Below are 24,723 nucleotides of genomic sequence, written 5' to 3' on the forward strand. Positions count from 1 at the left end.
TAATATACCTCCAGCAGCCGAAAAGAAAAAAACTGGCTCCTTGTGAATCGTTTGACTGATCCGTAGCTAGTCTCATGGATTTTCATTTCATTTCATAAATCAACATTTATTGATTTATATCCCTTCGACGGGTTTACTACTGACGAACCAACATAATGACCAGCTCCCAGTTGGCTAGTTAGCTCAGTTGGTAGAGCACTGCACTGGTGTCACAAAGGTCATGGGCTCAAATTCCCTACGAGTAGGCCTTTATAGATTATGCTAGCATAATTTTTGGCATAATTTGAGCAAACTGGCGTAAATTCTGCCAAGTAGCAATGCTAGCATGATTCACATATTTTGATAACTATCGGATCATTTTTGATGCTACAATTTGATCATTGTTCATCTCTACTCCCAAGCACTTGGTGACGTTATTCGATGTTTTAAGTTTTAATTCAAGTAGTAGCATTTGTAGTTCCCTGTAAATCACTGAGTGGCGTCTGAAACGGTCTGAGCCCGGGTCTGGGGTGCACCGGAACCGGAAGTCACATTGTCTCATGGAATTGGAGTTGTGCAGTACCCCTGCTTCTAGTTACACCTTATCCCTGACGCCAAAGACTATACATTTGAATTATCACGGCATCATGGCACGTTCCGATCAAACGGCCTCATATTCATTATTCCATCGATTCATTGCGCACGTCCAGCGGACCTACCTTTAAGCAATTACTCTAATTAGTTCCCAGTGCCTACACGTACAAGGAACGCCTTGTTGTTAATCTCAATGGCGTGCGAGATGATCATTCAGCCAACATTTTTACCACGAAAAGATTGTCAAGTTTAACTAAAAGAACCTAGTGAGTAGTAAAAGAAAGAGTCAGGATGGTGAGTTCATAAGTTCATTATAATCTTAAAACAGGAAATGTTATTCTTTATGTCAGGAAATGGTCGATCATAATAGCGTGCAAAACTCAAGAGTTCCAAAATTTAATTTAATTGATACTTTCCATTCCTCGATCTTTCTGTGGAGGTATTTCGTTTCATTTTGTTATAACCACCAGATATTTTTTTTCAGTATATTTTTAATTCCTATTAATGTATCAAGCTTTTTAACTTCAATCATGAAAACGGTACCATGCGATACGAGATATTTACGTTGGTCGATGTAATATATGGCACCGATATTTTTGCATTCGAATTCAGGGAGTTTCTGTGGTTTTCATTTTCTCGTTGATTTTTTTCTACTTTGCTTTTAATAATTATTTTTACCCAGATCGCTCTAGCGAATTCAAAATGATCAGCTGCGCGGATATATAGTTTCCTGTGGTTAAATAGTTTTCTTTAGTTAAATTTTTTTTAGACCAGTTTGATTTTAATTATCCCTTGTTTCAGATCATGACAATGAACTCAAGACAGAGGGAAATGCAATATCAAACTGGTTTAAAAAATTGTACCACAACATTTATATGTGAACTACACTTTTTCCTGTACCTTGACTTGCACGAATGTTGCAAAGACAAAACTGTTCACCTGAATCACCATAACATGTGATAATTTTATATTTTTAATTTTATCATATGATCACTTTTGTCAAAATCTTAGCCGCCTGGATGCGATCAGTTTAGCCTGTTCCTTAAATTCTTCATTCACAGCTTGTTTTAAGTAAAGATCCCTTTGTCACAGGGATGCACTTTTGGAATAATGATGAATCTTTTTGGATCCACACTATTTAAGCAAAAAAGGCATAAAACAAAATTGGTCAATATTTAGCCATTATATTTTGACCTGATATTGAGTAACATCTGACATGCCTCACACCCTTAAACAAGGGAATCATACATACGTACATACGTTAGTTGACCACTCCCCATGGGGGCTTTTCAGGGCCAATTTCCACCCATCCCACCCCAGGGGAGGACATCCACGACACAGTAATCTCGTGCGTGGGAAATTAACGTCTCCTACCCCTAACCCTGCAGGAGACGGGGCCTACGGTTTATTCGTCCTTATCCGAGAAGACTAGAATATCTATCCATTTCTTGATTATAGAAAGGTAGCAGATTCTCCTCACTTATTTTAAGACCATGAGTATCGGTCTGGCCGGGGCTCGAACCCTCGACCTCCCGCTCAACACAATCCGGTGCTCTAACCAACTGAGCTAACCGGGAGGTGGTTAGATGGCATTGGCTGTTCTAGAGGGTTACATTGACCTATCTTGCTTACTGAAACTATTCCTTTTTGTTCCCACACTATATTTCCTATCCAAGAAAAATGAGATTATTCTTGACTGGTAAATTATTTCAAAATTTGCAATGTGGTTGCATTCTTTTTCTCTTCATCATAGTATGTTGAAGGTAAAGGTTCATTATGAGAGAATTGGAATGATCATCTTTTCACCACTCATTTATTATTAGCTTTTCCACCAAGAATGGTAAATAATTTACTTAATCACAGTGAACAAGTAGCTCATTTTCCTGCAAACTTCCAACACAATCCATTTGACTTTTATCATCCAATTTTTTGTGATCAAACAATTTGAATTGCATGTCATATTTGTCTAACCAGATTTCCATATCTCAAGATTTTTGTAGCAGATAGTGAAACATTGGTCTACCCAATACTTTTACAAGTTTGAATATAAAAATATGTGGTTTTAGGTTTTATCAACATTAAATAATTAATCAGTGTTCTCATAAATTATTTTCTCTTTGGAAAATGTTCCACATTTTAAAAATTTTGTTTGATTTTCAACAACAATATTTAAATCATGTTTTTTTTTTAATTGTAAGTTTTTATTTTTGAAGTGTGAAGTATGTGAACAAAAGCAGTTCTCATATCTATATAACTATTCATAAAATCTAAATGAATAAAGGCCGATAGTTTCAAAAGAAACTGTTTGGGGCTGCGTCGGTGGGAGTAACGAAATAATTTGGATATATCAACAAAGCTGAAATGGTAAATTAGTCACCGTAATGATTACAAAAGCTGACGTTTCGAGCGTTAGCCCTTCGTCGGAGCGAAGGGCTAACGCTCGAAACGTCAGCTTTTGTAATCATTACGGTGGCTAATTTACCATTTCAACTTTGTTGATATATCCAAAATATTCATAAAATCTGTGTTGGGAATTGCTAAATTTGTTTACAAATTTTTGGCCATGAAACTAACTCTGAAGGTGATGATATTTTACCTAATGAACTCTATCTGTGACTTAGAAATACCTTTTCTAAAATTCTGAAATATCTATGAAATGTATAAAATATATATGATTTTGTGATAAGAGATGCTACTAACTGGTTGAAAAATCCTGTGAGTTACAAGAAGGAATTCTACACACCTTAAAGGTTCTGGAAGTCTGGTATTGAAATATCTGGTAACAAATACTATATGAGTCCATACTTGTCACGCCCAGAGAGTATGTTTTGGCTTAAAACTTTTCAGAGATATATTTGGATTTTTAACCACAGTGGGACGGATGATTGAGTCTGTAATTTTATCATGCACTAATTAGTTTTTAAATGGAACTTGGCTTTTAGCAATCAGTGTTTGTAATTATTTGTTTTGTAGAGTAGTCCAATTTGTACATGTAATAATTAAATGTGTTTATCCATGTTAAATAGAAGTCTGGTTGATTCATTGATTGTTCTCAAACATTTCTTCACATAGTTTTTGGCTTAACTTTTTTTCTGTAGGTAATTGTTTGAATATTGTCTATAAAGATCTTAGGTGCTCTGAAACTATGCATAATCATCAGTACAGTCACTGTCACTGGGTTATGATTAAATTTGACATTGCACAAGGCAAAGAACATATATCCTTACCAAACACATATCATCAATGTGTTATTCATGTACACAAGTATTGAGCCTGGAAAACTGATCCCATTCTATAGACATAATGTGCTGTTGCTTTTTGTGTTTCAGGCATTGTTTGGGGTTCAGTTTGTGTTGAGTGTTGTTATGGCAACCTTGCTACAGAAGTTCTCTCCGTTCATTTCCCTTGGACGTTGGATTCTTTGCAATGATCAGTAAGCCATGCCAATTGTTTGTTGTAAGAACTTCTCTAAAAATCCAGAACTTTATAACCTGCAGTTTACCAGAACATTTACAGTCGAAACTATAAATAATTATTGTATACAGCCTGTGCTTCTCCTGACATCCAGTAAATATGCGAGCATACTGTATTACTTTGTCTGAGTAATGGTGTTTGCAGTCTTTCTACATCTATGCGCAAAGACTGCAGTCATTACTGACAATCTTGAATGTTTCTTCCAATAAAGTTGAAATTTAAGAAACCATAAATATGCAATGCAACAATTCACGCAGAATTATGCCTGGGTTCTCATCTATGAGGAGGTACTTTACTAATTATGATATTGTCTTGCAATTTTTACTGATAGCCTCATTCGATACCTGCATCCAACTGATGAAGAACTAAAAGAATTGATAGGAAAGAACTCTGCAGCTGCAGGCAAGGGTAAAGGAAGAAAAACAGCACCAACAGAGGCAAGGTGTGTGTTCAAGTTGTTCCCAATAGCTATCACAATGTTAATTAAAATCTCCGGTGGTGATCACTTCCTTTATTCTTGTGATCTTAATGTACGATTCTGGGATGATGTTGTAAGAAGAAACTTGATGCTAATCACTTTTCGAGTCAAAATATTAACTCATTAGAAAGGAATGAGATTATATGGGCAGAATTTTGCATTGAAGTGTATGAGCCATTCATGTAGAGTATCCAGGTGTGACAAATAACCTATTGGTCAATGCAATTCGTTTGAGAGTAACAATAAAAGTAAAAATTCTACAATTCTACTTTTATTTGTGTACTCTGTCACCCCGACAGGTTTTTGAGAATTAAGAAAATTAACATCGGAGGGAGATTGTTTGGATACATACTAAACGGCCTGGTAGCAACTGAAATAGCTAGTAATGAAATGTTTGGGCCATGGGTAGCGGGATGACCTTTTACATTTTAGGGTTGAAAGGAGAATGAGTTTAAATTCAATGAAATTCTCATTAGAAAACTTAAAGGTTTTCTCATTGCTGATATGGGTACTTTCAATCTGCTTTTGTCTTTTTTGGAGGTTGGATAATTTTACCGATGTCATATCTTTTCTTCTCTGTTTTCCATGTGGTACAGAAAGAGACAGAGTAATTCAGCAGCTGCTGCGAGTAACAACGATGAGGTTAAGACTTTCACCGTCCCGTGCAACATTGGTGTCCATCTAGACAAGGCCACGGTACGTTTAAAAATAATGCTGTGTTCTTGAAGCCATGGCTAAAATGAGTGAGACTTAACTGACACTCAGGACTACCGTCGTGTAGTGCCGTAACGCTCGCAGTGCCTGTCACTACCCTAGAGCAACAAGTAATTAAGTAAACACTAGCAAACTTTCAGTAAAACTAAGTTAGTAGTTCGGGGTGGAGAAGAGGGGGGGAGGGGAGGGAGGGTATGCCATGGAATACCATTCGCCCCACCGTTCCATCGCAGAGGCCGGTTGTATTAACAACTAATGCTCGCCTTATGCTCCGACGGACAAGTTCTTTTGTTTTGTCTGCGGCTCTTAGGAGAGGCAAAAAAAATATATTTTATAAAGACAAATTTCTAATTCATTCCTTTTGACTTTTGTTTCCAGATTGAAGAGATCGACTTGTTACCGCAGTTCCTTTACACAGATTACAAATGGTTGGTCGATTTCTCCTTCTGCGCCGCTGTTATTAACGTCCTTGTTGAAATCTTTGCTTTCTTTCTTCCTGAAATCTATACTCAAGAACTCAATCTGGCGCTTGTATGGAACTGTCTCGTCATCTTTTTTGCTCTGTATCCTTTGTGGAAAGATTGTGTTTAATTTAAAGTTGTGAGTTCAACAGCCACTGTTACTCTGTCAACGTCTCAAACCAGAATGTGTTTTTCGTGTCACGTTTCTTTTTTTTTTTTTTGAGGTTAAGCTTTTTCACGCCCTGCACTTTTTATTGAACGATTTGAACATAGATACACACGTTGGCAAAAAACGTTGCTTTTGATACTGAGCTATCTGAATTGCATTAACAACGTCAGCAGTGGTGGGAGATCAGGATGATATAGAAAGCTTTTCAAGCTTGGTTTACAGTCCGCTAACTGCTTGTTCAGGAGGCGTGACGGTACTGGAGCGACCAACATTTCATTTCTCCGTACAAAATCACCCCTGAATCAAACAGTAAGGTCATGGGAATAAAGAAAATGATCACCGTTTACAGAAGCTCTTGATTGTTAAAACAAATTCTCCTTGTCAGCACTTTAACCGCCTCCCGGTTAGCTCAATTGGTTAGAGCGCAGGATTATGTTGTGCGGGAGGTCGAGGGTTCGAGTCCCGGCCGGACCAATACTCATGGTCTTAAAATAACCGAGGAGAATTTGCCACCTTTCTATAATATCAAGAAATGGATAGATATTCTAGTTTTCTCGGACAAGGACGAATAAACCGTAGGCCCCGTCTCCTGCAGGGTTGGGAGACGTTAATTTCGAGCCCAGTTGCGCCAATTACTGGGCCCGCAGTAATTGGTGCAAGCTGTCGCGGTGTCCCTCCCTGTCGGCGAAGTTAATAAATTAATTAAATTAAATAAAATTAAGAAATCTGTAGAGAACAGTATGGAAAATATGCATACTGATGTTAGGGTGAAATGGGTTAAACGAATCATGTTTCTTAACTGAAGCTTAGTAAGGTGTTGTTTTCCTTGGCGGCGGCTTATTGGAGAGGGGATGACACGGGCGAGCGATCCATGTGCCTCACATTCGGTTTGTTTTTTTTTGTGGTTGCTATGGCTGTGCTCGTGATCGACGAGTCTCTTCTGGACTTCGGACTTGACAAAGGTTAGTTTGCGTGCGGCAAGGCTCTCATTTGCGCTGCGAAACGCACGGCGAAACCTGCGTGTTTCGAGCCGATAAAAGATGTGAGCGCGCGAGAAAGATGGAAAACCAAAAATTATCCAGCTCCAAGGGTGTAAGGTCGATCTCTTCATAGCATCATGGTGTTTTATCAATGCGAAAATATTTTAGTTAATCATTGCCTCCATATACAGCTATAAATAAATAGGTTTCCCCTCTGGAACCGCGCGATGCGGTTCCAGTCGAGGCCCACAAATTGACCCTTGCTCACCATAGAGTCTCCAGTAGCTCAGTGGTTAGAGCATCCGACTAGATCACGGAGGGTCGTGGGTTCAAGTCCCATCTGGGGCTCGGATTTTTTCTATTACACTAAAAATTGTTTCATCTTTACATGCTCACTTTGGAGGTTGGTTGGCCGCATCTTGATATGCCTTAATGTGACAGCGTGATGCTGTTAGTGAGTTTTTACAGGTGCTTACCAATACTTGGCTGTGTAGCCGCGCGATGCGGTTCCAGTCGAGGCCCACAAATTGACCCTTGCTCACCATAGAGTCTCCAGTAGCTCATTGGTTAGAGCATCCGACTAGATCACGGAGGGTCGTGGGTTCAAGTCCCATCTGGGGCTCGGATTTTTTCTATTACACGGAAAATTTTTGTTCGGAAAAACACTCGGCTATAAGGACCCTTCTCTAGCTCAAATTTTCTTGGTTCTGGTAAAGTTTTGTGAAAAAATCGCTCGGCCTATCGTTCCGACGAAGGGCTAACGCTCGAAACGTCAGCTCTTATAACCGTAATGGTGGCCAATTTACGATTTAAACTTTGTTGATATATTCAAACTATAGACGAATAAGTACGGTAGATCTCCGTTCGTTATGCTGCAGGTTACGAGACGTTTTCAGAAAAAGCGACCGAATTTATGGAGAAACAAGGGCTGTCTTCCAGGTAGGTTGTGAATATTAGTTACTTATGTGTAAATGGTTGCCTAGCAAAAGGATTTTTACCACTCAGTTTTAGTCCAAGCGTATTAGCTCTGACGATCTTAGTGATATAATCGCTAGATGGATTAGCAGCGTCCTGTTGGTTCACGTGCTGGACAGTGGTTTGAGGGGTCTGGGCTCAGGCTGTGCTCTTGAGCAAGACACTCTACTCTTACAGTACCTCTCTCCACCCTAGAAAGTATATTAATGTAACTTGGTACCAGTGCAATATCTTTTGATCGACTAGTATCTCACCCAGATCATTAGCTTGTATTTGTGGTCACCTTACTTCATAAAAAAAAACCGGGATGACCTCACGCAGCAATGTGTGTCAATCTCCTATGCATACTTACGAAGCCAGTATGTTTTTTTTCCGTTAACAGAGGTCCTGCCCCTAAGTGGGTGTTTAAACTGTTCCTGGCTGTAGCCTCGGCCATCCTTGGTGCATTTCTTAGTTTTCCTGGCATGCGTCTGGCCAATATGTATCTGGATTCACTGTTCTACTGCCGAGAGACACGTACTGTGTTGTAAGTCAAATAGTTGTTCATACAGTTAATGCTCAAGAAGACGCCCGCGTGCTCCGACAGAAGGGTCGTTTTTATTTCCAATTAGGCATGTTCAACAAGACTCCTATTAGTAATATTATTGCACGACTCGGGCAGTCAGAGGGCCAATAACTAAAATCAACCAATCAAAATGCTCTATTGCCGGTCAATATTCTCTCAGTATTGGACCGGGCACTGTCCCGAATGGTCCCGAATGATACCGCACTTGTGTCCCTTGTGTCCCTTTCAGTCGTATGATAAATCTCTTATTAACTAAGCTTGCTCAGGACCGTACTGGAAGAATATCGGCCCTCGGTCTCTTTTGTACGGACCTCGCTGCGCTCGGTCCGTACTGTCAAGACCTCGGGCCGATATTCTCCCAGTACGGCCCTCGCTTGGTTAATAAGATTTATATATAGATAATGATGATAATGATGATGATGATGATGGTGATGATGATGATGATGATAATTATGATAATAGTAGTAATAATAATAGTAATATGATAATAATCAATTTTTTACCAGGGTAAACCCTCAGAAAAAGCTGTTATAAATGGATGCCCTTTCATTTTGTTTCATACCGGCTGAGTTCATTAACACAATTACAAACAAAGACGTTGTTTAATTAAGAATTCGGGCATCTGCACCCATTTAAAAAGAAACCAACAGCAATAGTAATCTTTTCAGCCTTTCGTTCGGAAAAAATGCGAGAAAGCGGAGGGGCTTGAACCGTCTGATTGTGGCATTGCCACCTAGTCGTTACCTAACCTTACAACTTTCCTTACGCGTGGCCATTGTTATCGCGACGTGGCTTAACTCTGAAATGTCTAAATTTAACTTTCCAAAGCGTTCTTCTCCATGTCAACTTCCTGGCCCCCATGTTTCTTATTTTTCTGTGGGTGACACCCATCGTGCAAGGACCTTTGGTAACCGGCTCGTGGCATGACGACCTTGAGGACAAGAATGCTAAGCCAGTGTAAGTGAAGTGTTATCAGTTCCTCTCTATGTTCATTTGAATGGAACGTGGGTGCGGTAATGTAGACAATTTTCAAGGTAAATAGCGATAAAGAATTACTCTTTCACTTCAATGTAGATAATCCGCGAATAGCTTTGGCCGAGGTTTTGAGAGTTCATCGTCAAGTTCTTCCCTTCTACAATTGTTCCATTTGGTTTTTTGTTTTGTTTTGCTTTTGTTTGTTTTTGTTTGTTTTGTTTTTGTTTGTGTGTGTGTGTGCGTACGTGCGTGCGTGCGTGCGTGTGTGTGTTTGTTAGTGGTGGGTGTTTTTGAAATTTTAATGGGATTATACCTGAAAAAGAACTGATAACAACAGTCGAGTTTCCAGAAGAGTAGTCTCCTTCGCAGTCATTGTGGTGTGTCACGTTGTCACGCAACGCCCATTTCGTGCTCTTCCCTCGTCCAAGTCCTTTCGTAATGGGGAATCAAACTTTTTCCTTTGTCCCGCGCTCGCGAAAAGGCGGAAAAAACATCCGTCTTTTACCGCCATGAAAAGTTGGGAAAAATAGCAAGGAGTTTAACCCTGACGGTTACAGCAACAGTAAACGGCTCTAATTTTAATTATCTTTCCTATGAACCTTAAATAGGCCCTGTGTAAAATTTTAATAAGAAAACGTTTTCTTGTGTGCGGTGAGCCATACTTAACCATCCAATGACCAGTCACGTTACCGTCTGGTCTCAAAAACTCCCCAATTAGGCCTTATTAGCTCACGCTGATCATTTTAGCTCTGTCTGAAACATTTAATTTCAGTATGACCGAAAAGGGTTACTTAAACCTTCGTTATATCCTGCTGTTGTTATTCTGCGTTTTGCGGTTGAGTTTGGTCTGGCGACATCTTCAGTCCTACCTTGATATGGCGCACGAAAGGATTGAAAAGATGAAGAAAGAAACTGGACGAATCACCAACGTGGAGCTGCAACGGAAGGTAACAGAATCCCTAACCCTTTCAATCCCGAGATCTCTTTGGTAATTCTCCTTATTCTTTGCTATACATATTTCTCACGATGTTTGTTCAGAGAATTTGTTTTGGATCAACTGAAAATCCCCATCATTGACTCTTTTCTTTATTCACTTCACTTGTCTGCTTAATAATGTATTTGTATTGTGAGGAGATATTCTGTCTTGGTCACTCATGGGAGTCAAAAGGTTCTTTTGACCCTGTAAAGAGTTGTTGTCGGTGACAACAGGGCTCGAATTTAATTTTTGGATCACTAACCCTTGGGGTTCGTAGACATCTTTTTTACTAACCAAATTATAAAGTTTGGTATCCAAGCTCACAAGTTATGATATCTCAAATATTGAACATTTTGATAATAATGACTAGGACAAATTAAAGAGTAGCTGAAATTGCATGGTGACCTTAAAAACGTTGACAATTATGCACATATTTTATTTCCCTCTCGTTTACCATGATTAGTCAAGAACAGCACATCTCAGTACAGTACATTCTCTAAAAATAGTTGAAGTTGATTAAACAACTTGAGTATTCTAAGTATTCCTCTGAGAGTAGGGCCTACGTGCTCTTTGTCCTGAGGTCTGCCAATGTTTAAATATGTTAGAAAATTTTACTAACTGTGTCGGGTTAGTTGGACACATTTTGAGTAACCAAACGTTGAAAATTACTGACCATTGGTTAACGGGTTACCATTAATTTCGAGCCCTGTGACAATAACTGACTTTTCGATAACCAGGGCAGAAGCTATAATGAGAGTCAATCGAAAATTTTAATTCGATCTAATTTTACAACTCTTAGAAACTGATTGATCAGTTTTACACCTGGTGTTGTTGGTGGCTCTGGTTGTGTTCTTGAGTAGTGATCAATCAATTTTGTTGCTGTGAAGTCTGATCGTCATGTTTGATTCTTTGTTTTGTTGCTGCAGTGAATATTTCTTCAGTAGAATAATCTATCATTTTTTTCTTTCCTTTTTCTACAGGTTGCACGCGTGTTTTACTATCTGTCTGCCGCTGCTCTTCAATATCTGGCGCCGACTATTCTTCTTCTCTTTTCTGTTCTTATGCTACGAACTCTCGGTGGGTTGGAGAAAACAGATTGCATTTAAGTAACGTTAAAAAATAATAGCATACTCTTCTTTTATTTCACCCATAACACCCTAACATTACGAGTCATATTCTCCATACTGATCTCTCTTCATTTCCAGTCGTAATGACGAAGAGAATTCTCATGACCTTTACATTCGATTGAAGGACGTACGGGGAAAATAAAAGCCAATGCAAGGGCGTAGCCAGGGGGGTCCTGGGGTGCCCGTGACCCCCCCTTTGTGGGCCTTATTTAGAGCAAACAACCTACAATATTCGGGTGGCGAAAACGCCATGACAATATCTTGGCCGTAAAAGCCCTTGTTGAAAAGCCCACTTTTTTAAAATTTGTTGTTTTTGTAAAGTATTTTCGTTAACGGCTCTTTTATTTAGTTAATATAGGCCTTCATGCCGCGATAATACGACTGAGCCCGCTGATACACGCAGGAGAGCAGCGGTGTAAATAGTGAGTAGCCTCTGTGACCCCCTCCCCCCCCCCCCCCCCCTCCTTTGAAAAATCCTGGCTACGCCCGCGCAATGACCCATCGAAGTTAAAGGGTTAACAAGAGACGACTTAAACCCATAAACAATTTTTCCTGGGTAATTTTTTTACAGGTTGCTCTGACTGGAACAGTAATCCTGTGGGCGCCTCTCGCATTCAGTATTCATCTTTTATATCAAACAGCACCAGAGAAGCAGCGCTTGATCTACGAGGAGTCCTCACACCTGCTCTGTTCCGGGGGATCATGTCGTACATGGTTTGGTGGTTGTGCACTTCATGGCTCATCACCACAGTTTTCGGAGTTATTTATCTGAAGATTTTTGAAGCAAGTTGATCAAGGCCATCGGTAGTCGCGAAAAATGGTGGAAATTCCCAGAACGTGCGCTGCATCGTGGAGAAATGGAACGAGAACAAGGCTGAGGTTGACATGTTGCGGAAATGGCAAGTTTTTCTTTTTCGGAGCTCTGTGGGAGGAGTCACTCCCACAGATCACGTGACAACAAGAGAACTTATTATAATTAATGAACCATTGCGTTCCTTTTGTTTGTGGGGACTGACTGAAACATTCCCATAGCCTTTAAGTTTTGGCATGGAGTGGAATTAATTGACCAGAGTTTGGTAGTTTCTTTGGAGTGCTCAGACGAACTTATATCGAGAAGCAAAATTGAAAAAAACCAACAATGTATTGATGCGTGCAAATTGCGTAGGAAACCTAAGATGAGTTTTTTTCTCGCTGATTAGGAATGAACTTTGTTGCACGCCAATGCAATCGCCGTTTTTACGTTAAAGTAAGCCACAAATGCTCCAAACCAGCTTGTCTCTTTGTCCGCGCGCTGGCCCAGTGAAACGTCGGCTCCTGGTTGAAAAAAGGCTGATAGTTTCGAAAGAAACTGTTTGGGGTTGCGTCGGTGGGAGTAACGAAATAATTTGGATATATCAACAAAGTTGAAATGGTAAATTGGCCACCGTAATGATTACAAAAGCTGACGTTTCGAGCGGTAGCCCTTCGTCGGAGCGAATAGAGGAATTGTGGGTTGTGTGTGCTTTTAAAGGCAGAAAATGGAAAATGGAGCTACGTTATTGGTGGGAGCATGGCAACGAGAAAAACATGAATAAATTACGTATATGAGCACGATCCTTCGCAGTAAAGCACTATTTGAGCAATAGTGAAAATCAGACCTGAAAAAAATTTCAGGCCTGTACGGGATTCGAACCACTGACCTCTGCGATACTAGTGCAGCGCTCTACCAATTGAGCTAACAAGCCAACTGGGAGCAGGCCATCAAATTAATTCGACATAAACCCGTAGATGATAAATCAAACAACAACAAACATATGAAACATATGTGTGAACTGCGGTTATGAGACGTATATGAGCACGATCCTTCGCAGTAAAGCACTATTTGAGCAATAGTGAAAATCAGACCTCTACCAATTGAGCTAACAAGCCAACTGGGAGCAGGCCATCAAATTAATTCGACATAAACCCGTAGATGATAAATCAAACAACAACAAACATATGAAACATATGTGTGAACTGCGGTTATGAGACGTATATGAGCACGATCCTTCGCAGTAAAGCACTATTTGAGCAATAGTGAAAATCAGACCTGAAAATCAGGTCAGTGGTTCGAATCCCGTACAGGCCTGAAATTTTTTTCAGGTCTGATTTTCACTATTGCTCAAATAGTGCTTTACTGCGAAGGATCGTGCTCATATACGTCTCATAACCGCAGTTCACACATATGTTTCATATGTTTGTTGTTGTTTGATTTATCATCTACGGGTTTATGTCGAATTAATTTGATGGCCTGCTCCCAGTTGGCTTGTTAGCTCAATTGGTAGAGCGCTGCACTAGTATCGCAGAGGTCAGTGGTTCGAATCCCGTACAGGCCTGAAATTTTTTTCAGGTCTGATTTTCACTATTGCTCAAATAGTGCTTTACTGCGAAGGATCGTGCTCATATACGTCTCATAACCGCAGTTCACAGATATGTTTCATATGTTTGTTGTTGTATGAATAAATTAGTGGGATGAAAAGCGTTCGTTGATCCCTGTAGGATTTAGACTGCCGGTTTGAAAGATGAGCTTTTGTTCAAGATTTTTACGGCTTTCCGTGCCTGGTTGAAAAGTATGATGCATAAAAAATGTGTTGCCGAGAGAAGTTAACATGTCAATAAAATGAGCTGGAATATCTGTTACTTTCATTTCTTTGCACGTCCACTGTTCTCCTTCCTCCCTTATACAGTAAAGCAAATTGGAACCTGAGGCTTGAGATTCGGACTGAGATTCCAGGATCTTTCTGATTGAAGCGGAAAAGCGTTTTCTCCCTTCAAACTCTGCAGTTTGTTTCCAGTGTCGAACGATTGAAGCTCATCAACAGCACCGAATTAATTTTTTTGGCAGTAGTTATCTGTTGTGTACATCAATTATTTTGCGTCAAATGTAGCCTTGTTACCCAGGCCTTGCCACTTTCAAACAAACACTCAAAATTCCAACGCAAAAGTGAAAAGTGGAAAGTAGAAGATTTCCGTTGAAAACAGCAATGACGTGTTCGCCGCGAGTTGCGCGCGCGAAGAACTTCAACGCTGCTCCTCATTGTGCACGAAAGAGGCGCGCCCTATCCAAAGTCTTTACATCAAATTGGAGAAATTTGGAAATAAGTTAGTTTAACAAATTTAGCTTGGTCAAGAAATTGAGGACAACGATTAACTCACGTACCCAATGAAGAGCCAGTTTCTATATCGACCGAATTTTCGAAAAAAGACAGATCACCGCGGAGGTCAGAGATTTCTTCCAGCCGATTTAGCCGCTGTATATGCAAGTTCTCATTGTAATTTGACAGAGCAAAGAAAGCTTGAACGGAAGTTACATGTCATCGATGTTGAGACCAAACTTATGAAGCTTGAGTACAGAAATCAAAAAGGAATACTGGAAAGAGAACTAGAAAAAAACGAGAACTATTTCTTGAATTGTCATAGTATTTTCTCTGCTGCAAGCTTAGCGACAGATTCTGATTCGTTTAAGAAGGACTTGTATCTCGGACCCAAGCCAACCAAAGCAAAACTTCCCCGCAAAACGCTAGAAAGATTGAGTCGACTAGTGCGGAGCTTACAAGCCGAGGAAGAAATGGAAATTCAGTCAAGATTTGAACGTTGTGCTCACTATGCACGAAGAAGGGAACTTCTTGATTTAGTCCCAAATTTGACCTTGGGGGAAGAGGTAAGCTTTGATTCAATACAGCTACGAGATCTGGCAGAGATCCGTAGCGAACATTCGGCAAGAGTTGCAAACAGCCGTGATGAGCTGAGAAGAGTAAATAGAATTCGCTCGGCGCCATCAAGAATCGAGTCCACAAGAGCAGCACCGGAAGAACTCAGTCACGAAAGTCCACTGAGCAATATCGCGCCGAAAAGTTCACTTAAAGAGATACCTTGTGAAACCACATCCATCACAAAACTTAACGACAGTAATAGTACAGGCCAGTGTGAATATGAAGTGGAAAAATCGATAAGACTTGCTTGGGTAGAGAAAGAACAAGAACAAGAGATGCAGAAAGAAGTGATCAGCAGTACGTCTAATGAAGGAGTCGCTGTACAGTCATGTGTCCGTTTGGATGATTCGGGGGTAAGTTCAAGAGAGCAACCGCAGACCTTGCATAGTAGCATTGAGACCTCACCACAGCATCGAATATCGGCCGAAAGCTTAGGAATGGTTCTATCCGAATCGAGTCTAGAAAATTTTCGGCCAAACGAAGCCGAGTTTGAAAAAGAATATCTTTGGGACGCTGAATTTTTTTCAAGTGATCAATCTTACAGAGAGACCTCTCCAGAGGAGGAATGTCAAGAGGAAATTTACCTTTCAGATTCGCCTGAAGCCATCGGTACAAAATGTGAAGGTGAAACCACACCCAACGCAGAAACAGCGTTGATCAAAATCTCCCACGAAAATGGCAGTAAGTATCCAATACCTACTTTCAGTGACTCATCGACAGTTAAGAAACACGCGTGGAAACGAGGCGATGAATCTCAATTTAGCAATTGTAAACACGTAAGGTTTCAGCCTGGAGATATTAAAATTCCAGACCCAGCACAACCTTTACGTAATAATAACGTTTCGAAAACAAAATTTGTCACTGAGTATGGCGCTCACGATAAAGCACAGCGTAAAAAGAGCGTTAAAATGACTAAAGCTTTACTGAAGAGTAGCTTACAAGGGCTGTCAAGTCATCGAAAACCTCTTACACCCAGAACTCAGCAAAAACCACCAGAATTTTACATACCTCCATCGGATAAAACTCAAAGGGGAGAGCAAGCACAAGACAACTCAAATAGAAGAAGTGCTATTGGCAGGAATTTACCAGAAAATGTAACAAAAATTAAAACAAACCTACATGTAGATGAAGTGCGCAGAATCAAAAATGCTCAGAAAGAACGGAAGAGCTTCATATTCAAGCGCAAGTGCCTGACTGAACCTCTGTACAGGGGACAAATTCAGGTAGAGTGCCAACTTAGGAATAGAGTCCAAGGCTTCCTCAGTAGAAAGGAGGGAGTGAACCACGCTGGCTAAGGGACTGGGAAAGAGACACTAACACATATCGACATTGGCGTCGATTGTTTTGCTGCTGTATGAATTATATCGAAAATTAGAGATTAATGACTTTCGAAATCTTAAATGTGTGTAAAAGACTTGGTAAAATAACAGCTTTATAATAATACCCAGTAGAGGTTAAACGGATCAACAAAGTGATTGATTAAGGTATAGATCTTCTTAGAAATACAGTTTTCATCCTCTCTTAGCAGAAGTCGTATCTTGAAGTCCTAAATGTACTGTAATAACTTTCCTAAATGCAATAAAGTCCTAAATGTGATAACATTTGGTCCTAAATGTGATACCATTTGGTCCTAAATGTAATAAGCCTCCAATGCAATAGTTAACTGTGCTTGTGCATCCACATTGAGATGTTCGAAGTGACAACTGTTGCACCAGAGAATTCTCTGACCAAAATTCATGGCGTATTGCGGGCTCGCTGGCTGATTGTAATCAGGCAATTGGGAATCAGGCGATGGGGAGCTATAGTTGAAACTAGGCTTCAGATAATTAATCAGTATCCATGACGAGCTTTGCCCACCAAAAAAATTTATGCAAATTAGGCTAAGCCGGATCCGAGTTCCGCCTGGCAATTATTAACTGTAAGAGAAGATCTCAGTTCGCGCCCACAGCACGTTCAAGATGTTGCGGATGAAGTTTCTGTAATTAGTTTTTGGCACTTTTCGGCGTCAAAATTGCATAGTTTGGGTAACCCAAAACCCTTAAGCTGACCTTTCTTGTCATAACACGAATGTTTTCCAAAAAGGGACACGCGGTAATGTCGGTGTCTCTCGTGTGCAGGCATTTTTCCAGGTAAAGCCCTCGCGTGGAATCAACTCATGTTTAATTTAACGCTCCTTTTATGCGCACAATGTAAGCCAAAACAATTTTATAGTTAAACGTAAAGATCAGAATATTTTCTTCTAAGGATGATAAATGATCGACGCTGAACTAAATTATACGCTGAAGAAAATGCAAAACAGCATAACATGTAAAAGAGGAAATTTGGAAAAATACGAAGTTGCGGAAACCATGAAAATCTTCGATTTTTAAGAAAGGAAATTTTTATAATTCCAAGCTAAGTAAGCTTTTCTACTGTTTCATTCTTTAAGGCTTTGTGTAGAGCGGGGCCTTTGTTTTATAAACCGTAAAACTTAGTGACAAGTCGAAAGGGCTCGCTCTCGGTTATGATACCAAAGAGTAGAGGGACACCACGGTGATCTTCCAGGTGTTTGATCATCGTTGCCGCTCGTGGTGTACTTCGCTACTTAGGTGAGCGAGATCGACGTTCTTCCTCTCTTTAATTCTGACAGCTGTGTGAGACCTGATCCTTACAATGAAAAACGGTCGATTGTGCTATTTCAGTGGCGGCTTTAACGCTCGTCCATATTCAGCGCTTATCCTAAACATGGCATCTCTAGCTATCTACAAGACACGCTGCGATGTATTATTCGTCCATGTCCAACACAACAACTGCGCTAGTGAGATAGAGAATCGAAAGATCACATTCTTGCGCTCGAGGCAGAGTGCGCTAAGTTTGCCAAGTTCTACAATGGACAACAGATCGTACGGCCTCCCGCAAGAATAAGGACAAGGTCTATCAGTTACAAGCAATGGATAAGTGGAATTGTAAAAAGTTTTAATTCGTCCGTGCATCGAAAGGCCGATGGTATGTAATTTTGCTCTTTTCCGTTCTTCACACACTCGAATAGCTGTTAAAATTAAATTTAATTGCGGGTTGTGCAGTCAAAATGTAACGTCGCCCAACATGGTTTTAGTTAAACCAGTGTCTTCTGAGGCGCTTCCACCAAAATAATTTAGAAGGGAACAACAGCGCTAACCGATTTAATATCTTCTCAAGAACATGTCAAAGTCTATTAAAACGCAGAAATTAAAAATAGTAAGAATTGGTGGTTCATGTTAAAAATCATTAAAGAACAGTTCTCAGTTTGGCTCGATAGTGCTGTCACTTTGCACTAGTTGTTCATAGTGACTTACTCATTACTTTCAGTATTTGTTCGAGCTTTTCTTCGACGAAATAGGGGAAGAAATCGCAATTCACCTCTAAAACAAAAATAATAAGCTCTTCTCCCAATTGGACACCAGATATGACTGCGTAGTAATAATTGTGTTGTACGCGAAGTTGCAGTGTGAGAAAAATGAGTGAGGAAAATAATTCTAAGTGCTGTACAGCGCGGTTTTAAACATAGATTACCTAGCTAAATGACCTGCTTGTCTTAGATATTTATGATAATATAGGAAGGTCCCCAAGGAATACTAATAACCCGGCGTGTAATTTTGTGATTGACAAAACCTGATAACTCAGGTTTATGTTTGAAAGGGCAAATCATTTAGTACATTTCACTCCAGAAGTAAATAATCTCTTAACTTTCGTAATTGTTATTTTGGTTTCAGGCAAATGGTGTCGAGTTGAAAGATACTAAGTTCCTGAAACATACATCCAAGCTTTGTTAGCAGGCATGCCGAATGCTTTTATAAACGTGCGAGGGTAAAAATACATTTGCGGCCCCCTGTATGGAGAGAAAAATCCAAAGTTTTTTATTACAGGGATGGTAGAGTGAATGATGTTATTTCTGGTCTGAGTCATCAAAGTTCTGTACCATTAGAGTTAAGAAAAGCTATCGGGGGAATATGGAGGTTGCTGCAAGTAGCAGCTGTTAAACTTTCAACAAGCTTTACAGGCGGCCAATTAAAGAGCATGGGGCAAGAAATCAAGCACGATTCTCACCCAGTAAACTAAAATGGTTGTTAGCAATTGAGATGGACGAGCAACCAGGGAGTTTGAAGTAATCTGGTGGCCTGATCTTTTCTCAGGCACTAAAAATGGGAAACTGACCTTGCGATTTTATGTTCCTAAAGTGATACTTTGATTTCAATGATGTGTAGTACACAGTCTAGTTGACTTGTTCTTCATGTTTCCATAAATTTAGCAGCTGTTTCTTGGCAGTTTTTATAAGTTTGTAAAATGTGTTTTGCATTTAGAGGAACAAACTTGTCTGTAGAAGGCTAAGATTAAACCCTGAATACAGCAAAATGACCCTGTAATATTAATGCAATTCATGTCTAGCTGGGCGCACTATACTCTGATGCCCTTCATTCTGTTGTAACCAAATTCAGAGGAAAAAAAAATACCTGGAGAAACTCTTAGAGGGATAATATCTGTGGACTTTCACCATTTCTATGGTCATCAGGAATGACAGAATAAAGCAGTAACTGTTCACAAAGTCTTAATTCACTTAACTGAAAGAATAATGAGTTGGAGGAAACTATAGATCATTTTTTTCCAAGCATCTCTAATAATTCATGATGGAAATAATAACATTGATAACAATAATAATGATAATAATGATAATAATGATAATAATAATAATAACAATGATAACAATAATAATGATAATAATAATAATAATAATAATAAAAATATTTACATTGGTTAGAGAAATAATGTTCATTATCCTGATGGTTATAATTCCTATGATTATTTCCATTAATCTAATCATTATTATTATCATTCATATTACTATTATGATTATTTCAATGTTTATCTATGAACAAAATAGTGTTATTGTTAGTCTAGCTGAATGAGTATCCAAGTGACTGAAACTGGGGCAAAAACAAATTAAGAAAAGACAGAAAAACCCCAAAAACTGTTCAGGACTGCAATTCTTGAGGTGGCTCATTGTGAAAGGTTTTGGGACTTCATTAAGCAAGTGCTGTCTGTAGTGGGCCCTGTGTCAAAGAGAGAAGAGTAGCAGCTGAATTAATAATAATAATACTGAGGACAATGATAGCATTGATTGACCAAAGTCACCCTATGACTAATAACAGATGATACGTGACAAACAGGATAAGCAACACACTTTTCAAAACAAAAAGAGCAAGCTAAAACTGCCATCAGATAAAAATAACTGTCCGTAAAAGACTGACAGCATAGAGCTGAAAAAAAAAATAGGGACTGGTTCTGCCATCAGATAACAACAGTCCATAGACTGACCACCCAAGAGAAACAGAACAAATCGGTGGTTCTGCCATCAGATAACAACAGCCCATAATGGACTGACTACCCAAGAGAAACAGATCCACCTGTTAGTTCTGCCATCAGATAACAACAGTCCATGGACTAACTACCCAAGAGAAACAGAACTAGGCAGGTGGTTTTGAATCAGAAAACAACTATTTAAGACCTCTGTACAATGTGTCTTAGAAAATCTTCTGCATTCTAACAATCTATTGAAGAGACAAACTATCAGAAACACTTGAATTTCTATTTGGGGGGAGGGGGGAGGAATTAAATGAAAATCTACTTGCCTCAGCATGCCATCCTCACTGAGCAGCCTATTTCAATTTGAAAATGATGATCACAATCATAAAGATAATGATAATGATAACAATAACAAATCATTATTATTATCATTTATATTACTATTATGATTATTTCAATGTTTATCTAAGAACAAAATGGTGTTATTGTTAGTCTAGCTGAATGAGTATCCAAGTAATTGAAACTGAGACAAAATAATCTCAAGAAAAGCCTGGAAAACCCCAAAAACTGTTCAGGACTGCAATTCTTGAGGTGGCTCATTGTGAAAGGTTTTGGGACTTCATTAAGCTAGTGCTGTCTGTAGTGGGCCCTGTGGCAAAGAGAGAAGAGTAGCAGCTGAATTAACAATTATAATAATAATGAAGACAATGATAGCATTGATTGACCAAAGTGCCTCCGACTAATAACAGATGATACGTGACAAACAGCATAAGCAACACATTTTTCAAAACAAAAAGAGCAAGCTAAAACTGCCATCAGATAAAAATAACTGTCCATAAAAGACTGACAGCATAGAGCTGAAAAAAATAGGGACTGGTTCTGCCATCAGATAACAACAGTCCATACACTGACTACCCAAGAGAAACAGAACAGATTGGTGGTTCTGCCATCAGATAACAACAGCCCATAATGGACTGACTACCCAAGAGAAAGAGATCCACCTGTTAGTTCTACCATCAGATAACAACAGTCCATGGACTAACTACCCAAGAGAAACAGAACTAGGCAGGTGGTTTTGAATCAGAAAACAACTACTTAAGACAAGCCCTCTGAACAATGTGTCTTAGAAAATCTTCTGCATTCTAACAATCTATTGAAGAGAAAACTATCAGAAACACTTGAATTTCTACTTGGGGGGAGGGGGGGGGTAAATAAATGAAAATCTACTTGCCTGAGCATGCCATCCTCATTGAGCAGCCTATTTCATTTTGAAAATGATTCAATCAAAATCATAAAGATAATGATAACAATAACAAAATCATTAATAATAATGATAATTATAATAATCATAACAATAACTACAATGACAAAGTCCGTGTTAGTCTGGCCTCTACCTTGCAGAAAATACAGCCCACCAACTGAGGCTGAATTCTTTAAAGGTATTGTATTGCAATTGGTCATTGAGGCACTCAAGCCACCTCACCACGACAAGGTACGAACATTGAGGTGGAAAAAAGGGTCTGTAAAATTGACTCCATGCTGATTCGAGATGAGAAATCTGTGTTCGAAGCCTCTTCAGTTCCACTCCAAGGGAATTTACTCTAGCTGATCTTTCGGTAAGTTAGGAAGCGAGCTCTTCGGAGTCGTGACTGAGTTTGGCGCCAAAAGATAAATTTTTCGCGCCTTCGGGCTCAAAGTCTAGCGTGGCGGAGTTCACCAGATTTACGATAGTCATAAATCCCGCAGATTTAATAAATTCGTCGGGGATTGTTTATTACGAAGAAGATAGACCAGCTATTAGACGGAACGTGAACACAACGTGAACGAGGTCGGGAATCCTGGCTAACCCCACTACTTCGAACGATGAGTTGGCCGGCTGAAGTTCCCGTGTCGCCACACTTTGGATTTCGTCGGGAAATATCTTAAATACATCGCATATGAAATATTTACGCAAAGGAACGTCACATACCTCTTTCAAAAGTAGATACCAATGCTTGCAAGGGTCAAGTGTGGCACTTGTAATCCTGCAAAGACTCTGCGTGGTTAAGTTAGCCGGTGGAAAGCCGCACGTCGAAAATCCGACTGCCTCTATGACTTCATTTCGAATGGTTTCGAAATCGAAAACATGATGCTTTTCGACATTTCGACATGAAAAATCTCGTCGAGGTTTAATATTATAATATTGGTAAGAATTTAACCAGGATACGAGGCCAAGTCGTGCGACCGGCACAGGTTTTGTACCAAAACAATAACATCGTGTACTACGATCGCAAAGCGTGAACACTGATCGATCCACCAAGTGACGCAATACTGGAAATTCGATACGGTTGTTATTCAGGTCGTACGGCACATGAAAATTGCGATATCTTTTGTTACTGTTTTATGGCAAACCAAGCGAAAGAATCATACCTAAATAATCGAAAGAGAGGCTTTTCGAATACGGCGCCTCGCCGATATTGCCTCTTCTGTGAAAAGGAAGGATCTTTGAAAGGCTACGTGATTAAAAATGTCGTTATAAGGAAACAGGCAGAAACAGAGAAAACGCAGTATTTTATGACCATTACGCGCACAACAAACTTCATTTCATTTCATGATTTTGATTTTCATCGCCAACAGATGACCCCGCGTTAACTCGCACGCAATCGCGTATCTCTCGTGGATTCGGGGACGCTAATCTGTATAATTACATTGTGGTGTAATTAATGTGATGACATCCACCCAACGCCTTCTTCCCCAAACCTCGGCATCAGTTTACGATGCCTGCTGAGAATTTTTTTCTTGAGCAAAGCTCGTCATGTAATGTATAGATTTAGCCAAGCCTAACAGCAGAGCTCCAGTTAGTTTATTTTCTAGCCTTCATTTTATTAAAAATCCTTGACGCGGCCTGTCGAAGAGGTTGTCTAAGGAAATTTAGAGCCAGTTTGGGTGGGGGAGGGGGAAGAGGGAAATTGGCGGGGTCTGGAGCCTAGGAACGATGTTCTCACAGCTTGAAAAACGATCAACACGCATGTTAGTCTGTGGCATTTATAAGCAGCTGAAGAACTTCGTCGATGTTCCTAATGTTTTGAACGGATTTTTTCGAGGATAAGGAAGGTATTTTTCTTCAGATAGACAGCATCAGTCGTAATTATATTCTGATAAGTGTGAATGATAATTTCAGTGTGAGGAAACTAGTCAACATTGAAAGAAACAATGGTAAACGACTTCAAGTTAAGATAGATTTTACTTTTGGCCTTGTCGATGAAGGATTTATTATAAAGCAAAAAGATTTTCCTCTAATAAAAATCAAGAATGATTTGTTTATTTTGAGAATCGAGAAAGAGAGCCAGCTGTGTTTGTAGCACAATAAACCCAAGGGGGTCATTTAAATGTTTCTTTTGTTCTGACTGTCTTCTGCCGCTTTTTGCGACTTCGTCGTAGACATTGTCCAAAAGTTACAAATAGCCACACAAGGGAGTAAGTCATTGTGTTTTAAAAGCGCAGAGGCGTATTTAGTTGAGCTTAAAACAGAATGATAAAGTACTTGAATAAGCTTGCGTTTGAAAAGTCTCCGGTTTTTCTTTTCCCTTCTTTTTATTCCTTTTACAGATTTCTATAAATTTTCTTTTACTTATTTTGCAACAGCGGTTGATTCTTAATGTTTTCATTTAAAATTTTGCGTGTGGAATTTGTGCGCGGCTTGCCAGATTGATCCACTCGCACGTGCCCAACGTTTGACCGCTGGTTTCAGTTGTTGTGCAGTCATGCTGTACAGTCAGAATGCTTGGCACCTACCACCCCAGCTGCGTCTAATCTTAGTCACCAGGCCCCACACTTAACACTGCAACTACAAAGAAGAAGATCTAGATTTGCAATGTGACATTCGTCATCCCTTCTCGCCGCAAGTAAGACGATGTCCACGTCTAAAACAAACTGAACATCTATTAGCTTATCACCATCGTTGACTATGTCTTTGTCGACTTCATTTTGCAATTCAGGCTCCGTTTCGTTAGTTCGGCAACCATTTGTAATCCTTTAGCTATGTCTGCATTCATATCCGTGTCGCCACTATCGTCGACGATACTGTCAGGCCCACTTTTTGCGTCGATGTCATCCGGCTGATAATCAAAAGTATCATCCATTTCAAAATCCTACTCTATATACGTTTTATTTGTACAATCCTCGAAAACAGCTCCTTCTCATGGGTCATTTGCTTCGTACTCTTCT

At 39.6% G+C, this 24,723-nt stretch overlaps 1 protein-coding gene and 2 long non-coding RNA genes across 3 annotated transcripts; 2 read left to right on the forward strand and 1 right to left on the reverse strand.

The window, feature by feature from the left end:
- The first annotated feature begins 708 nt into the window (after positions 1–708).
- On the forward strand, positions 709–12,734 carry LOC111334820 (transmembrane protein 161B). Its single transcript, XM_088754330.1, has 12 exons — positions 709–867; positions 3,903–4,006; positions 4,379–4,489; positions 5,122–5,221; positions 5,618–5,802; positions 6,680–6,831; positions 7,728–7,788; positions 8,207–8,350; positions 9,218–9,346; positions 10,137–10,311; positions 11,321–11,417; positions 12,039–12,734. Exons 1-12 carry the CDS (start codon positions 865–867, stop codon positions 12,257–12,259), a joined length of 1,482 nt encoding a protein of 493 aa, XP_088610456.1. The 5' UTR covers positions 709–864; the 3' UTR covers positions 12,260–12,734.
- A 172-nt stretch (positions 12,735–12,906) lies between these two features.
- Positions 12,907–14,120, forward strand: LOC148734541 (uncharacterized). The gene is made up of 2 exons (XR_015999014.1): positions 12,907–13,046; positions 13,954–14,120. It is a non-coding gene; the product is annotated as an uncharacterized LOC148734541 (long non-coding RNA).
- Positions 14,121–18,132: 4,012 nt separating this feature from the next.
- Positions 18,133–23,259, reverse strand: LOC148734542 (uncharacterized). Its single transcript, XR_015999180.1, has 3 exons — positions 22,487–23,259; positions 21,749–21,775; positions 18,133–21,166 (listed from the first exon to the last, which is right to left on the reverse strand). It is a non-coding gene; the product is annotated as an uncharacterized LOC148734542 (long non-coding RNA).
- Between the last annotated feature and the right edge of the window lie 1,464 nt (positions 23,260–24,723).

The sequence above is a fragment of the Stylophora pistillata genome, chromosome 3 (genome assembly GCF_964205215.1).
Source record: "Stylophora pistillata chromosome 3, jaStyPist1.2, whole genome shotgun sequence".
NCBI lineage: Eukaryota > Metazoa > Cnidaria > Anthozoa > Scleractinia > Pocilloporidae > Stylophora > Stylophora pistillata.